At 41.2% G+C, this 18325-nt stretch overlaps 1 protein-coding gene across 1 annotated transcript in view; it reads left to right on the top strand.

Annotated features, from left to right (window-relative positions):
• The window catches only part of GLRB (glycine receptor beta), a 165608-nt gene that overhangs the window by 75535 nt on the left and 71748 nt on the right, over positions 1–18325 (top strand). The window contains exon 3 of the mRNA XM_089670411.1: positions 15099–15205. Within this exon, the coding sequence (XP_089526537.1) occupies positions 15099–15205 (107 nt within the window). The remainder of the gene's footprint in view (positions 1–15098; positions 15206–18325) is intronic.

The following is an 18325-nucleotide window of genomic DNA, read 5'->3' as shown; positions in this document are numbered from 1 at the left end:
TGCTCTGTAAAAAAAAGATGTAAACAATAATTAAAAATAATATTGTAAAAAAATAAAATGGTAAAAAAAAAATAGCAAAATTAGAAAAAAAACGAACAGTTTTGCACAGGTCATGTTCCACCACTGTGCTCAGAGGGAAGTGCCCCGGGCTCGGAGGGAAGGGCCCTGGCTGGGGTAAGGGGAGCTCTTTATAGTTTCTTACATTGAGGCCCTGAAGGTTCTAGTTACGTCACTTATATCTACAAAACGTCTTTCTACACTTGGAGTCTGAAAAAATATTTAGCACCCTGCTTTTTACATCCAGTAGGCACAGAACACTTAGTCATTCTTGGGTCATCATGTTTCTCAGATAATTCTTTATCAGTGCCAGCTTGTTGAATGGTCTCTCTCTCCTGCACCACTAGTGACCAGGGGCGGACTGACAACTCATAGGGTCCCCGGGCAATAGGGGATCATGGGGCCCCTGTGTCCTTGCCCAAAACAAAAAAGCCTATGAAAAAGGTACCAGGGGCATCTCATGGGGGCCCCCTACTGACCCCGGGCCCTCAGACAGTGCCTGAGTTTCCAAATGGTCCGTCCGCCCCTGCTAGTGACTATCATGCACAAATAAAATGTATTCTAAGAACTACAACACTTGGAAAGGTATCAATGAGTCCTTCATAATGCAGTAAAACCACCTGTTGAGATGTAAGTAAGACATGACCTGAGGTTGGCAAATGCTGCAAACTAAACACCTTACTGAAATCATAGGAGAAAGCAGTGGGAAATTTCTCAGCTTCAGTTCTTGTCCCTGCATCAGGTAGACAGCATAAGTCGACTATGACTTTGAACCTGTCATACACTGTTATGCTACCCTGCATTCTTGTAAGGCAACAGATAACTTATCTAAAGTGACATTAAATGTTCTAAATCTGCTTTCCTTCCTTGAGAATAATAAATCTTAGTAAAAGGAACACATTTCTAATTATTATATTTTTATACTGGATGGCACTTCGGGCAGGAGGCCTGAATTGACACTTTTGATCTCTTCTGAGCAAATCTGTACTGCCTACAAGCAAGTAGCATTAGTAGGCTTTAATCAGGGATGGAAAAGTTCACTTCTGTCCCATAGGGAGTTGCTGTAATCACTGAATACAACTTATCAACCCTAAGGGCTCATTCATTTGGGTGCTGAGACCTGTCCTCCATGCAATTCCATAGGTGTCTTTACTATCCTGATGTTGGTAAGTTGTGACTAAAAATGTTCTTGTCACAAATGGGGTTGTAGCATTTCTACATATATGATTAGATTCTGTTATCTGACCACTGTAGATGAAGTATATTTGTAGCTAGAGCTCAGTGTAAAGCAGCGCATAAAGTGATGCCAGATCATTAAATGAAATTTTCGTGATCTATACAACGAATGACTGAACTTATTTATTTATTTATTTCAGGTACTTATATAGCGCCGTCAATTTACGCAGCGCTTTCACACATTTCTTTTATTCAGGCCGGCACAATGATGCTACTCAGATCAAATGATCGTTTGTAAAGTCTTGTACTATGCACATGTACACACAGTCTTTGTACATTTTTTGTAAGAATTAATTATTTATTGATAACACTCACATTTAAATGTGTGGCTATATGTAGACAGGCGTCCAGGAAATGTTAGTTTGCCTTCAAAGGCTTAATAAGAAAGGAGAATGTAAGATGATACTGTCCTCTTGTGGAGAAATAAGTAATTTTAAATGTTGTAACTGAAACAAAATTCTCAGGGATGTCAGGTAAATAATTTTCAGTAGAACAAGAAAACAAAAAAATTAATTATGGTAGCTGTCTGACACTACAGCTGACACTGCATATATATATATATATATATATATATATATATATATATATAAACCACTGATAAAATTACAATATTTGGAACCATTGTTGATACAATGAAATTTTTATACTCCCCTATATATACACATAAGAAAAAAATCTATTTTATGCATATGCAATATAAACAGATTACTTGTTCTGAGTATTGTTCATGTTGTGTAATATTGTTTATACTGCTTAAATATTGATTGTCTTGGTTTATAACAGAAGTTTCTGTCATATTTCAGGTTTCAATAAAAAATGTACTCCGTCAGTAAATGTTTCATGTTTTGCCAGTAAAAAAAGACACAAGAGGTTGGCAACTCTGAGTAATAGGATGGTGTGGAAAATATATGACCTCTGGGCTGTTCAGACAGCTGAGCTGAAGCCAACAGGTCATAGAGAATCCCAGGTCTCTCAGTGTGTCTGCTTAGCTTGGGACACCTTCTGAAAAATCATGTAAAAAAAGAAGAAAAAACATTTTGTTAAACATTAAAGTTACACCCAAGCACATAATATCTCCCCCGCCAAAAAAAAATGGAGACACCCCCACATATATGCACATACAAATGCACACGCTGGGGAGCCTACGCATGAAAACGTTGATTGCAATACACATGTTACATATCGCTGTGCACAACAAAATTAGATATTTTTTACTGAAATTTTGCGGTAATATCATGCGACATAAAACATTGGAACTACCACTATTTTATTCTCTAGGGTTTCTGCTTTCAGAAAATATATAATGTGTGGGGGTTTGTGTAATCTTCAGGTCTAAAATGATTTTTTAAACTTGTGCAAAAGAATGCAGAAAGCGCTCTGGCAGCGAAAGGGATAAAGGATAAGCCTGACACTCCCCTTTTCTGATGAGCAGCCAATTGGTACTGATTGCACTGCAAGGTCTCTCCCCTTCCTGCTAGTCCCCAGGTGCGGTGCTGGAGACAGCACAATATTAACATTATTACACATTTAAGTCGCCATAAAGCCCCTTTTGTTTTTAAAAGCCTCAGACATTCTTAAAATCACCCTCTTCTTCTTCTTTTTGTCTTCCTCTTGCAGGTCACTGCTCATGCGCAGATTTTTTATCGGTAAAAAAATCGGCCGATTCGCCCATTATTGCCGCGAAAATCGGCCGATCGGCAAAATCGGCCGATTTTTTTTTTCCAACTTTACCGAAAAAAAAAAAACAGCCAAAATACCGAAAAACGGCCGACCAAATAGTCCACTAACGATCCGAAAATCGGCCGATTTTATCTTCGACCCATCTATGGCCTGCATTAGTCCCTGGACAAGTAGTTTTTTGAAAACTTTCCACACCCCTGAGTATGCTGGCCCGCAGCTGCGCACAGAAACCTGTCCAGATGAACCATCTTGCTTGTATTTTACCAATACAATTTATTTTAATTGGATTTATTTGTTGGCCAGATCCCCCAAAAATGAAAATAATATTTTCATAACTTCAAGTTTTTTATTTTATATTTCTAATCTTTTTTTCTCCTTTCGATTTAAGGAAAACTAAAGGTTTTTTTTTTGCAAACAGCCCTAAATTGCAAGTTAAAACAGTGCATACATGCACACTTACAAAACTGTGTACATTTAAGCTTTTTCAGAAGGTGTCCCAAGCTAAGCAGACACACTGAGAGACCTAGGATTCTCTATGACCTGTTGGCTTCAGCTCAGCTGTCTGAACAGCCCAGAGGTCATATATTTTCCACACCATCCTATTACTCAGAGTTGCCAACCTCCTGTGACTTTTTTTACTGGCAAAACATGAAACATTTACTGACGGAGTACATTTTTTATTGAAACCTGAAATATGACAGAAACTTCTGTTTATAATATTGAGACAATCAATATTTAAGCAGTATAAACAATATTATACAACATTAACAATACTCAGAACAAGTAATCTATTTATATTGCATATGCTTTCATACACACAAAAAGAACTGCCTGACAGAGCAGAACTTAATTGAAACCAGCAACTGTTGAGACAATGAATGCCTTGGTCAGGACTGTCATTTTCAACATAATGTATAGAGTGAGTAAGTAACATACAAAACACCTTGTAGAGTGCAGAAGTCAGGATGAACCCTGTGTTTATATAGGAGCCCCCCCATATATCAAAATCCCCAGCATTTCCCTATACAGGGTTCCAAGAGTCCCTCCTTACATCAGAGTGCCCTCCTTACATTAGAGCTCCCCTTTACATCAGAGTCCACAGACTTCCTCCCTACACAAGAGTCCTTAGCGTTCCCCCTTACATCAGAGTCTACAGAATTCCCCCTTTCATCAGGGTCCCCCCCCCCCACATCAGAGTCTGCAGGGTTCCCCTTTGCAGTGTAAGGGGGAAGTCATGTACCTGGTGAAAGAGCCTGGTGTACCGAGGAAGCCTCTCTTTCACCTCTGGCTCAGGGCGCCTGATGAGGTAAACAGGTAGTGAATGAGCACAGAGTGCTTGTGCAGCAGAAGAAGGGCCAAGAGCAGGATCTGGCTGGCAATGGTGACAGCAGGCAGGTGAGGCACAGGCTGGTAGTGGCAGAGGATAAGCAGGCACTGCATTACATTCAGTGGAGCAGAGGGGAGACATGCAGGGTCTTTTAGACCCTGGATGTCTCAATAAAGAGAACCTGTCAGCAAAAATCATGTACAGTTGCAAGAAAAAGTATGTGAACCCCTTGGGATTACGTGGAGTTTTGCATGAATTGGGCATAAAATGTGCTCTGAACGTCATCTAGGTCACAACAATAGAAGAACACAGTCTGCTGAACATAATACTACACGAACATTAGATGTTGCCATGGTTTAATTGCACATAACATGTAAACATTCACAGTGCAGGGAGGAAAAAGTATGTGAACCTTTGGACTTAATAACTGGTTGACCCTCCTTTGGCAGCAATAACCTCAACCAAACGTTTCCTGTAGTTGCAGATCAGACCTGCACAACGATCTGGAGTCATTTTGGACCACTCCTCTTCACAAAACTGTTTCAGTGTAGCAATATTCTTGGGATGTCTGGTGTGAATCGCTCTCTTAAGGTCATGCCACAGCATTTCAATGGGGTTGAGGTCAGGACTCTGACTGGGCCACTCCAGAAGGCGTATTCTGTGCTGTTGCAGCCATTGTTTTGTTGAATTACTTGTATGCTTTGGGTCATTGTCCTGTTGCATCACCCATCCTCTGCGGAGCTTCAGTTGGCGGACAGATGGTCGTACGTTTTCCTGCAAAATGTCTTGATAAACTCTGGAATTCATTTTCCCATCAATGACAACAATCCGTCCAGGCCCTGAGGCAGCAAAGCAGCCCCAAACCATGATGCTCCCTCCGCCATGTTTCACAGTGGGGATGAGGGTTTGATGTTGGTGTGCTGTGCCTTTTTTTCTCCACACATAGTGTTGTGTGTTCTTCCCAAACAACTCAATCTTGGTTTCATCTGTCCACAGTATATTTTGCCAGTAGTGCTGTGGAACATCCAGGTGCTCTTTTGCAAACTTCAAACGTGCTGCAATATTCTTTTTGGACAGCAATGGCTTCCTCCGTGGTGTCCTCCCATGTACTCCATTCTTGTTTAATGTTTTCCTTATTGTAGATGTGTCAACAAAAATGTTAGCATGTGCCAGAGATTTCTGTAGGTCTTTAGCTGACACTCTGGGATTCTTCTTTACCTCATGCAGCATTCTGCGCTGTGCTCTTGCAGTCATTTTTACAGGACGACCACGCCTAGGGAGAGTAGCAACAGTGCTAAACTTTCTCCATTTGTAGACAGTCTGTCTTACCGTGGACACATGAACATCAAGGCTTTTGGAGATACTTTTGTAACCCTTTCCAGCTTCATGCAAGTCAACAATTCTTGATCGTAGGTCTTCTGAGAGCTCTTTTCTGCGAGGCATGGTTTACATCAGACAGTGCTTCTTGAAACCAGTAAACCCAAAACAGGTGTGTGTTTTCTAAGGGCAGGACAGCTGTCAGCAACACATCCAATATCATCACACTGATTGGAGTCAAGGTTGGCTCACTCCTGGCTCCAATTAGCTCTGGGAGAAGTCATTAAGCTAGGGCCTCACATACTTTTTCCTCCCTGCACTGTGAATGTTTACATGTTATGTGCAATTAAACCATGGCAACATCTAATGTTTGTGTAGTATTATGTTCAGCAGACTGTGTTCTTCTATTGTTGTGACTTAGATGACGTTCAGAGCACATTTTATGCCCAATTCATGCAAAACTCCACGTAATCCCAAGGGGTTCACATACTTTTTCTTGCAACTGTAAAAAAAAAATATTGTAAAACATTAACTTTACACCCAAGCACAAAACATCTCTCCAACCCCCCCCCCCCAAAAAAAATTGAGACACCCCCACATATATGCACATACAAATGTAAAAGCACACGCTGGGGAGCCTACACCTGAAAACGTCGATTGCAATACACATGTTCCATATTGCCGCGCACACCAGAATGAGAGCCATAATTGTAGCACTAGACCTCCTCCGTAACGCTAAACTGATGAGCTGTAGGGGCTTTAACATCTGTGTCATCTATGGAAAATATAGGGTACTGAAGTTCGTCGCCATTTCACGAACACACGCAAATTTAAGGTTTGACATGTTGGATATTCATTCACTCTGTGCAACCTCATCTTATATATTTAAAAGAAAATATTGTAATTGATTGTTCTTTTGTGCCGTAAAATTAACTTAGTGTGTCTGCGGGCATCAGATCACATGGTACTGCAGTACAATGCAATTTGGTGTGGCACATTTTTCACAAGGAATGCATGCAGTACTTTTTGTGCATTACAGTGCAACTTGCAATGAATGGAGTGCCAAATTGCACTGCAGGGAAATGCACAGGAATTAAGTGTGAATGCAGTAGTAATTTTCACAAAGGATTTTATTTTGCAGATAAAACAGCAGATGCTTGTTTTAAATTAGCAAGTTTTACATTTAATGGTTATATTTCAGTTTCTCAACCAATGGTAGGGATGTCTCAGGAGACCGTTTTGATAGGATTTGAGGGTACTTTTTTTATTAATAACAGGTGTTCAGACTGCTGGTTCATGATATATCATGTTTAATGCTGACATGAGTATATTTGGTTTGTTTAAAAAAGGAATTGTTTGCTGATAATTTATACATGTTTAAATGGAACAGACAATACATGAATGCATGGACTAAGGAAAATGTGGCAAGCTAACCCAAATCAAAGTGTACTTAAAGTATAACTAAAGGCATTTTTTTTTTTTTTGATCGATGAAGAGGGATTAAAACAACAGAAGATCCCAAATTTTGGGTTGTTGCCAGGACAGTAATAGAAGGGAAATTTTCCAATGGTAAAAGAAAGATATAAGATGAGCCAATGGTGACACCTATATATTAGGAGTAAATATGAGTGCAGTGTTAAGTATAGATAAAAGCAGCTAGCATATAAAAGGTAAAACCTCAACACCTTAAAATGACAAATAAAATAAATATGCAGCGCTAGAAGAGCATGTATTCTATAATATTAAAATAAATATAAGCATATATTGTAGGTGAACGCCGATATTGGCGCAAAGGTAGTGCAGTGATGACTGCATCTGAGTGACGCATCAGTAAGTATATACACTACAATACGGTGACAGTGATGGTGAGTCCAATCACAAAAGAACATAGTCCATAATGTGAGGTGATCTGTGCTCCGTGATGATAAATACTGGTGCCAAGATCCAGTAAAATAATGCACTTATCAGAAGTACATATAATATGCGCATTATATGTATATCCTTATAATGGGGTCATCTGGGTCTGGTCTAGGGCTGCGGGGTCATCAGGCTCAACAGTGGACACTCAAGATGATGCAACTCACACTCAGGGGTCTCACTCCGCTCACAGACTCATCAAGACAGCTCTACGTACTGGCTCCACATTCCAAGATGGCTCCACCTTATGGGGCTCGTAATAACCAAGCCATGGGGCAAAAATGGTACTAATAGTGTAGTATGTTTGTTTATTAAAATATAAAACATATCCAGGTAAAAGACAAAACTCACATGTGGTCACAAAATGGCCGCCGGCCTTCTTCACGGCCGTGTGCGGCTAAGGCGTCAATCTGGTGAGCCCACCAGTATTTATCATCACGGAGCACGGATCACCTCGCATTATGGACCATGTTCTTTTGTGATTGGACTCGCCATCACTGTCACCGTATTGTTTTGTATATACTTTACTGATGCGTCACTCATAGACACAGTCATCACTGCACTACCTTTGCGCCAATATCAACACTCACCTACAATATGTGGTTATATTATTATATTTATTTTAATATTATAGAATACATGCTCTTCTAGCGCTGCATATTTATTTTATTTGCAATGGTGACACCTAGTTCTGGTTTCCCTAGTGACACTTTGGAGGGATTTCCTCTCAATTCCTATATTGGTTGTGACACGCAAAGTAAAAGTGGTTGTAAAGGTGAAAGTTTTGCCTTTTAATTTTACTTTAAGAAATATAAGTATGAGATGTTGTTTAGGGGTCAGTCCACTTTTCCACGTCTGCACATCTGCTGTAGCCATTCCAGTGAGATCCCACTGTCCCATTGGAATTTTAACTTATTTTCTGCTATAGAGGATTCAAGTGGACAAGTGGGAATGCCCAAAGGTGGATAGGTAGACCCTGCACTCCAGAGTGGGTGGTCATCGAGCCAAGAGCTGTGACATCTCAGTTAGCTTTCCTCAGACCTATAACAAGCCAGAGGGTAACCCATTCTCCTTCTCTCCACTTCCTCTTTCTGTAGGGGTCCCCCAAGGCTCTGTCCTTGGACCCCTTCTCTTTTCTATCTACACCTCCACCCTTGGTCACCTGAAACCTCCTACAGCTACCATCTCTATGCCGATGACACCCAAATCTATTTCTCTACTCCTTACCTTACTCCTTCAGTCTCCTCTCGCATTACTAATTTACCAACTGACATATTAGCATGGATGTTGCACAACTTCCTAAACTAAATCTCTCTAAATCTGAGCTGATAATATTCACTCCCTCTTGTGCCCTCCTCCATGACTTTTCCATCATGATTAATAATGCAACTGTCAGTCCCTCCCCTCAAGCCAATGTAGTAGGTATAATCCTGGAATCTGAGCTATCCTTTCAGCCCCAAATACAATTGCTGTCAAAAGGTTGTAAACTTCACCTCCGTAACGTCACTAAAATTTGCACCTTTGTAACTAATGAAACCACCAAGCTACTCATTCACTCCCTTGTTATCTCTCGCCTTGACTATTGCAACTCTGCTCTCATAGATCTACCTCTCTCTGCAGGCTATCTCCTCTTCAGTCTATCATGAATGCTGCTTCCAGAATCATCTCCCTTACCAACCACTCAGTGTCTGCCACCCCTCCCCTCCAATCCCTTCACTGGCTTCCAGTTGCCCAGCGAATTAAATTCAAAATACTAACAACTACGTACAAAGCTATTCACAACTCTGCCCGAGCTACATCACTAATCTTGTCTCCAAATATCAACCAAACCGTTCTCTCCACTCCTCCTCTCATGATTTTCTGCTCTCAATAAAAAATAATTCTACAAGATATAACAATAATTGAAATTTTACATGTAGTGAGATTTGACCTTTTAAAGAAGTGGAGAACCTTGAGTGTACAAAAATAGACCCAATGACTAGGAGAATACATTTGTTATATCAAATAAAAATAAAAAAAATTGTACTAGTGAAAAACTATACAGAAGAGTGTGGTATTCAGGGGGATGTTGATATTCTTTTTGGCACTCTTGCTAAAATATAATGTTAAGTGACAGTACTGTAGTCATTTGGAGGAACTGTCCCCTGTTTAAATTTGCTGCTTGCACACATTTATCAATGTCCACCTGTCAGAAGAGATGTAAAAGGGACTGCCACTGCTGGCCTCCTGCCGAGAATACTAGTTGCATGCTGTGTATGGCTTCAATACTTTTAAGACACTGATCTAGAACAAACATGCTTTCAATTAGGTTCAGAAATGTGTCAGAATTCCTTATCTCAATAATTATTCCACTTCATTGACTTACAAATCTTTGACAGTCAGGAAACTACTATAACTCCCTATCTAAGCAAGACAGCCCAGATGTTGCACAAATGAACTTAATTATGAGAACGGGAAACTAGTCCTAGCACAAACCAATCAAATGCTAAAATATGGCTTCCTATATAATTGCCCAAGCAAATATCCTAAAGGATAGAAAATGTTCTTATTGTAAGTTTATGTTGAAAAAAAGTGAGCAGTTTTCTTTTATTTATGCATAATATTAGTTAGTGCCTGTAAGGCAGGCAAAGGAAACCTTTAAGAGGTGGAGCTATACCTGAACAACATGAGAGAGGTCAAAGATTACCAGGCACAGGTTTAAACCTCTCCTACCATGTCGCAAACCGCAGCACATCAGTGTGAAAGCAGCCCTATACTATTATGCCCAGTGTATTGCTTCACACTGACCTGAAGATCTCTTCTTTCCTGCTGCTGGCACCCCTCTGGAGACCACTAGCTGAGATAAGAAGTGGAGTGCAGTTGGTATCACTCTGCATGGGACAGGAGTCAGCAATACAGAGGAGGCATTGGCTTATGCAGACCTTGCTCCCTGCTACAGCTCCAACTTTACAAGTAGTCCCTTCTACATTGCACTGTTTGATGCTATGGGATGGCGGCTCAACAAGCCCGGATCGTGATCTACCAGTCACCTGGCCGAGATCTACTGATAGATCACAATCTACTGGTTGCTGACCCCCCCACTGTAAGGTAACTATATACAAAAGCCTTATCCATTGCCATCAACGTGAGTAACTTTGCATCTTAATAGCTTCTTCTGAGTGGTGGGATGACATGCTGTACAAGGTTAAGGGGGTTTTTAGAGATGAGGAAGGTTAGGCGCAGAGAAGGGGCTATGACATTTGGGTATTCAAAGTACAAGAGGTAATGTGCTTATCGGTAATGTTATCTGCAAGGAGAGGCATGGGGGTACAAGATTCAGCTTCAGGGCCCTGGCTTATATTTTGCACCAGGGTCAAGGTATGTGTACGGTCCATATTATCTGTCTAACTATCACTAAGTAATTAACTCCTTTTTCTACCAGGTATTCTTGAATATAGTTGTAATTACTATGGAATGTCTATCACAACAATGTTGTCTGAGATATGCTGTTGTGTTTACACTAACACTGTATATGATTTAAGGTAATTCTTCATGAATAAACAGACAAACCTGTACTTAGGTATCAAGATCAAAAAGGAGCAGCTATCACATTAAATAGGAACGAAAAATGGCATATACAAAGTAATTAGTGCAGCCCTAGTTTCCTAATATGCATAACAATAAAAGGTGTTTAGGAACAAATCCCCCACCAATAGTAGAATAAATAAGTGTAAATAACACACAAATTTAGGTATTAGTCCACACAAAAATCTGCATAAGCCTGTAGGTGCTGGTGTTTTGGAGAGAAAGAATAGAGAAGAATTCTTCACCTTCCACCCGATCACACAGCCTCTTACCAGAAGAGTTGACCACCCAAAGGATTGGTCAACTAGCGCAGTTACCAGGCCGAGAGGATGTATCACAGAATCCCAAGTAAACTTTTCAAGGAATCCAAGTTATATGTAATGCTTCTCCAAGTATCAACACTCTCAAATGGAAAATCCCTTTCCACATGACAAACACCTTATAAGAGAATACCCGCTCATTGTGTAGTAAAATAGAAATTCAGAATTTATTCACAGCAATACACTTACAATTTCCATAGTAAAAGCCTGCATCTCAACATAATGTTTCCAACCAACAAAATGGTCACAGTATGTAATGGTGCGCGATGACGTCACATTGTGCGCGTTTCATCATCAGAAATACGTCATCTGGGGTGGGGTCAGCAAGCAACCTCGCACAATATAAAAAAAGAGACAGGAAGGACCCTCCTCCCGAATGTGCTCCAATTACCGGAACCGCATACACAGACAGGAAATAGGGTAAATCTACTGGGGCCAGCATAGACCAAAAATGTAAACTGCGCTTCAAACACTGGAAATGTGCCCCCAAGCAAGAAAACCTAAATCATCAGTTTGGAAAGACTTGATATGTATAAAAAAAACACAATGGAATTAGCAGCCCAAAATTCATTAGGCTATAAAGGGTACAAAGGACAATACCAACCCAAACTGTGGGTATTAAAAGGCAATATAAAGCCCTATCAAAAATAGCACCTATGGACAGCACCATCGTGTGGTGAAATCAAATAATACACATTAAAAGCATCATTAGAATACATAACAATTTGTCATATGCGCTCAAGAGTAAATAAATAACATTCAATAGCTAAACCATAAAAAATAAAAGAAGGAAAAAAAGACCAGGAAAAAACGTATTAAATCGATTATTAATAAAAGTGTTCACATCCCATTCTATATTGAGTCCTTATGGGGCATAAGTATTTAGAGAATAGATCCAAAAGGTTTTTAACTTGGAAATTTCACATCTTACATGATTCCCTCTCCAGCTGGGAGTAAATTTATCAATGGCTAAAAACAGGGTTCCTTCTGGATTTTTAATGTCATGCAACGTATAGTGTTTACCCACACTAATTGGGAAACCCTTTTCATATGTTCTTAATAAACTCATTGATTCTAATGCACTCGGCATGTAGACAGTATCCATGCCAATGGGGACAAGGGCCTCTTCCCCACAACTCTGTCCCAGTGGTTGTGGCGGTTTGCAGGCAGGGGAGCACATTAGCATCAGGGTACCTCTTTAAATAAGCGGGCACTCTGATGCTGCCCTCTGTTGTGAATGAGTACCCCTATCCATTCACTAAAGGGTTAAATTGTAAAAAAATAAACACGCCAGACTTTTGAAAAAAACCTTTATTGAACAAAAAACAAAACAGTTTTTGACAAGTCCTTTATTTAAAAAAATAAAAAAGCCAAAAAATGGTTCCATCGTTGTAATCCATTGTTAATCACTGTGTCCACGACAAAGCCGACTTGCCAAAATAAAGAAAAACCCGATGCCCGCTGACCCATCCACACCCGCCGAGCACTCGCTGCAATATGATGTTTGCGGGTCAGATGTAAACAATTGGGCAGAGCAAGCAGTGACATCCTTGCTAGCTCCACCTAATTGCTTACATTTGACCAGCAACTGTCAGAACTGTCATCAACATTTGGGCGGAGCTAGCGGTGATCAACATTTTACAAAAATTGTAAAAAAATTTAAGTTAGATGAAATTAGAAGCTAGCATAATCAGGATTCAGGAATATGATAAGGCAGCATAGGCAGTCTTCAAGGGATCCCAGATTTCTATCAAATTTAATCAGTTACATCAGCATCAGGGGCTTGATAGCTGCTGTTGATCCAGGACTGATTCCTTTGACTAAACAAAACCACAGAAACACGTAACCTCCCAGTGTCTGGAAAGGTGTTACACAAATTTTTTTTCAAGGCGTCCTCAAGATGTTTCATCCTCTGCTCCCTCTGCGAAGGCAGTATGAGCTCTGCAATTTTACCCTTGTAACGTAGATCAAGAAGGGTTACCAACCAATAATGATCACTCTCCTTGATACCACAAATCCTCGGGTCCTTTTGCAGGCTTTGCAAAATCAGGGAGCTCATGCGGTGGAAGTTTGAGGAGGCATGAGATTCTGAGTCCTCTGGGTCACTGAGGATGACCCGTCAGGAACTACCTCCCAATCAGGTACTCCTCCTGGCTGGGTTACTGGGGATTGAAAACCATCCCTTGAAGATTGCTGTACGTTATCTTCTACTTCCATGCTGCCACAATCCTCCTCCTCTTCCTCCTATCTGTTCTGCAGTCCCGCAGGAATGGTATCTGCATATAGGGGGCCTTGAGAGGAAAGGAAGTCCTCCTCTTCCTCCCGCTGTTTTGCCTCAAGTGCCCTGTCCATGATTCCATGCAACGTGTGCTCCACCAACCATTTCTGGCTCATTCTGCCCTGGTGATAACCACCTCTGAGCCTGCCCCTGCAGAGCTGGCAGAATCTCTGCCCTGGAATGGCTCCTGTCCCCAAGACAGACCAGCTGAAGCACTGCATGGCATCTTTTAGTCTGACTGCTTGCGGAGCCCCTTGAACACTTAGAGAGCACTGCTGGTTTAGAGGACAATTCAGCAGAAGAGGCCATAGAGCAAGACGAGGGGGTGGAGCAGACAGATATGGCAGAATCATCACCAGCTTTTTGGAGGTGCAGTGGCAGAACAAACTCCAGCACTGAACCTGTCCTGCATTCTTCCCAGCTACTAGCAGAGTTACCCAGTGCACTGTGAAGGAAAAAGGACCTTGCTGCTGACCGCCTTCTCCAGCGAGGCCAAAACTTTGCCTTCCACATGATGGTAAAGAACTGGAATGGCCTTATGTGAATATAAATTTCTTTTTGGAACCTGTCCCCGTGGGACAGCAAACTGCAAATTCACGGAAGGGGACAGAGTCCACCAGATGGAAAGGCAGCAGTTGTAACGCTAGCACTTTGGCCAAGCTAGCATTTGGAGCTGAGCTTAAGGATGGGTAGGACAGTATTTTTTTTATGGTTCACCAACTGGGGTAGCGAAATTTGCCTGGTGAAATCAACAGGTGGTGTACTGCTAGCAGATTGTGAGCAAGGACCTGTGGCAGCCATTGCTATACAATCATTCCTCTCAGTGGAGGTTGTTGAGAAGACTTGAGGTATAGTAGGGGTAGAGATCCCAAATGAGGAGCAAGGAGAATTCTGCACTTTTTTATGATTTAGGTCTTCCAGGTGCTGTTGCCAACGGACTGCATGGCAGGTTGTCACATGTCTTGACATGCATTGTCTTAAAAGCCTTGAAACTAAAACCAGCCACAGATTTAGAGGACAGGTAGGAACAGGTCACCCCATAAACTTGTAGTTAATAAATCTGCCTTTCGCTTTCTTCCTTCGAACCAGCAGTAGAAAATAGCATCTGGTATCCTATTCTTTGCTATGGGCAACACCTTCACATTCCATTGCACTAACTTTCATAAATGAACCTAGTAAATTTAGAAGGAAAAAAAAAAAATCTCTCTACTTATAATATCCAGATGTTCTCTTCCAAAGCATTAGATTTCATAAATCTCACTTTTAAAATTTTTGTTTAAGATATACAGTACTTTTAATTATCTTCACATGGAAGCTTGTAACCATATACTGTATGAATTGTACATGTTTGATAAATAGTTTATATGAACCATAATTTTAATGATTACTTTTTATTTTGCAGCCAACAGTCTGCAGAAGACCTTGCAAGAGTTCCTGCTAACTCCACTAGCAACATATTGAACAGACTTTTGGTCTCTTATGACCCAAGGATCAGACCAAATTTTAAAGGTTTGTTCCTTAATATATTTATACAGTGCATTTATTCTACATTTCTTAAATGCGTTTTTATCACAGCTTAATTTGTATATTATTAAAGCATTTCAGAACACATCATGGTATACTGCTCACTTTAATTCCAAACCTAGATTACAGTATGTCTTCAGAACTCTGCCACTAGATCTCAGACATTAGTCATCCAAAACTATGTTAGTCCTTCATTGTCCTCAGTTCTTCTATTAACAAAAAAAAAAAGAAACTACAAGCATCAGTGGTTATCCTGATCCATCTTCCAAACCTATGTCATTACTTCAAAAACGTTAATATGTTCTCATCCACACAGACAACAGCTTTAGTCATTAAATACAAGTAAGAATAGTGGAAACCTCTTGCACTACTATGTACCCAATAGCATAGAACAGGGAGGGGCTGCTAGCACCCAACCATATACCAAATGGATAATAAGAAAACAATAATTGATGTATTGGTGCACCAATACATCAATTATAGCTTTAGGCATTGTTTACACCAACAGTTGGGGGCAGTAAAACCATGCGGATGAGCCACAGTTGTGCTGAAGATTAAAGTGGAGTCAGAAGTCAGATTCCAGAAACAGCAACTAACACACAGTGGTTAAAGTTTTCTGTGTTACCAGTTTTTTTCCATAAAATCTCTACTTACAGTAAATGAAATTATTGGGAGTAAATGGTTAGCACTTCCGCCTGGCAGTACTAGGGTCGCAGGTTCAAATCTCGACCACGGCACCACCTGCCTGGAGTTTGCATGTTCTCCCTGTGCCTGCGTGGGTTTCCTTCCACTCTCCAAAGATATGCTGGTAGGTTAATTGGCTCCTGTCTAAATTGGCCCTAATATGTGTATGTATGGATGTGAGTTAGGGACCTTAGATTGTACGCTCCTTGAGGGTTAGGGACTGATGTGAATGTGCAATATATATGTAAAGCGCTGCATAAATTGACGGTGCTATATAAGTACCTGAAATAAATAAATACTGGCAGCCTCTGCTGTATTTTGGATAATGATCGGCAGCACAAGACCAGTCAGATTTGCTCTGACTTTTCAAGTTAGAATAAAGCCCAACTTTAACCAAAACTTTTATTTTAATTTTTTGGGATAGAGTGGGGAAGGGTCAGGGGCATAACTACTGGGGTTGCATGGGTCACAATCGTGACCCAGCCCCATGCTCTAGGGGGGGTTAATGCTGGTTCCTTGTACACCTAGATAGGAGGGGTGGCAGGGACGCCATATAGAGGAACCGATCCTCATATAGCCACTGAATGCCTGAAGGAAGGAGAGCAGGAGAAGCAGGCTTTCAACGGCTGCAGGAGGAAAATGGTGGAAATTGGTTCCTCTATATGCTGTCCCCACTGCCCCTCCTATCCAGGTCCTGCTGCCCCCCGGCCTCTGTGTACTCTCCTGGCCCCCCCTTGTCCTCCTGAAGCTCTTCCACTTTCCCCCTCCCCTCTTACCCCCTATACTGTGGGAGATACTTTCAGAATGGAGAGTGGGGAAGGGACCAGTAAATAAATAATTTTCCGGCCCCTTTCTTTACTGAATGGACACAATGAGTATTTAGTACTGATTGCTCCTGTGTCCATTCATAACTGAAGCATACTAAACTGTGTTTACTATGTATCAGTTTGTGAATAAACAGGAAGTTCTGTACAGGGCTACTCCTGTCCATTCATTCTGTTCTGCTGAGGCTGCTGTGTGTATTCAGTATTGATCGCTTCTGTGTCCATTCATAACTGAAGCATACTAAACTGTGTTTACTATTCATCAGTTTGTGAATGAATAGGGAGCTCTGTACAGAGCTACTCCTGTCCATTCAGTCTGTGCTGCTGAGGCTGCAGAGATTGAGATTGAAGGCTGTGTCTTTCTCAAAGGTGAAACATCACAGGTCTGTTTAGACCCCTGATATTCCATCAAAGCCCCACAACGGGGCTTCTACAAAAAAATCAAAGAAATAATAAAAATGCAAAAAATAAAATGTTGGAACTACTAGAAGCATGAAGGTCGCACTTGTGCCTGGGCCCTTGGGTTCTGCTACCATGTGGGGGGGGGGGGGGGCAAGATGGCAGAAAGGGCCCTACAACAAGAGTAAAGGGCCCTGGGGTCAGTGGGAAGGACCCGGCCTACAGGATGAGGAATTAAAACATGGTGGAAGTTCTCATTAACCCATTCATCCCTACTATATTTAAACCAAAGAAAAACAAATTCTGCTGGCCTTGGGCTTTAAAAAGAAGAGAGAACTCCAGTGAATGTTAGTGAAGGAAGGAACCTGCTACTTGTCCAAATGGTGTGGTAACCCCAGGGGCCTTTCGGCAGGAGTCGGCTATAACAAACTGACTAATGTACATATTGGTGAAGTAGGTGGTAAACAAACGACCATTTCCCCAAACACGCTTGCCATTGAAAACAGAGCACATTGCATAGGTGAAGTTTTAATAACATTTTCTAATAAATTGGAAAGTTTGAGGCGACAGATGCTCTGTAGTAAATGGTTACTGACCTGATAAAAGCAAGCTGTGATAGCTGTCATTTTTGTAGAGCTCTAGGCTTGAAGAATGTGCTGCAGGTGTACAGATGCAATCTAATTGTGTTTTGCCTGCTATTAGATGAAACAATTTAATGATGTACAGGTGAAAGGAATTAACAGGGATTTAATGTTCTTACTTTTAATTTACCGCATATCTGTGTTCTGACAACCTGAAAGTTATTGCTGTATGTTCTAGGGACAAAAACAATATCTATGCGACTAGGGTTCAGGCTGGGACACATTTACTATTAGGGGGAAAAAAACAAGTCATTGTATGGCTCCTTGCTATCTTTAACCACCTCCTGCCCGCCATATAGTAATATGACGGGCGCAAAGTGGTTCTCTCGTTCTGGGAGGATGTCATATGATGTCCTCCCATTCTCACTGCACATGCGTGGCGCAGGGAGCGTGCAGCGTGGCGATCAGCGGTGCGCTGTGTCCCTCGACACAGCGGATCACCGATCACGCAAAGAGCCGAAGATGTCGGCTCGGTCATGTGATCAGCTGTGTCCAATCATAGCTGATCACATGTAAACAGGGAAATGTTATCAGCATTTCTCTCCTCTCGAGCTGTC

The sequence above is a fragment of the Staurois parvus genome, unplaced genomic scaffold (genome assembly GCF_062004578.1).
Source record: "Staurois parvus isolate SC_StPar_1 unplaced genomic scaffold, SC_StPar_1.0 ptg000090l, whole genome shotgun sequence".
In the NCBI taxonomy this organism is placed as follows: Eukaryota; Metazoa; Chordata; class Amphibia; order Anura; family Ranidae; genus Staurois; species Staurois parvus.
This window is presented reverse-complemented; position numbering and strand designations above follow the sequence as displayed.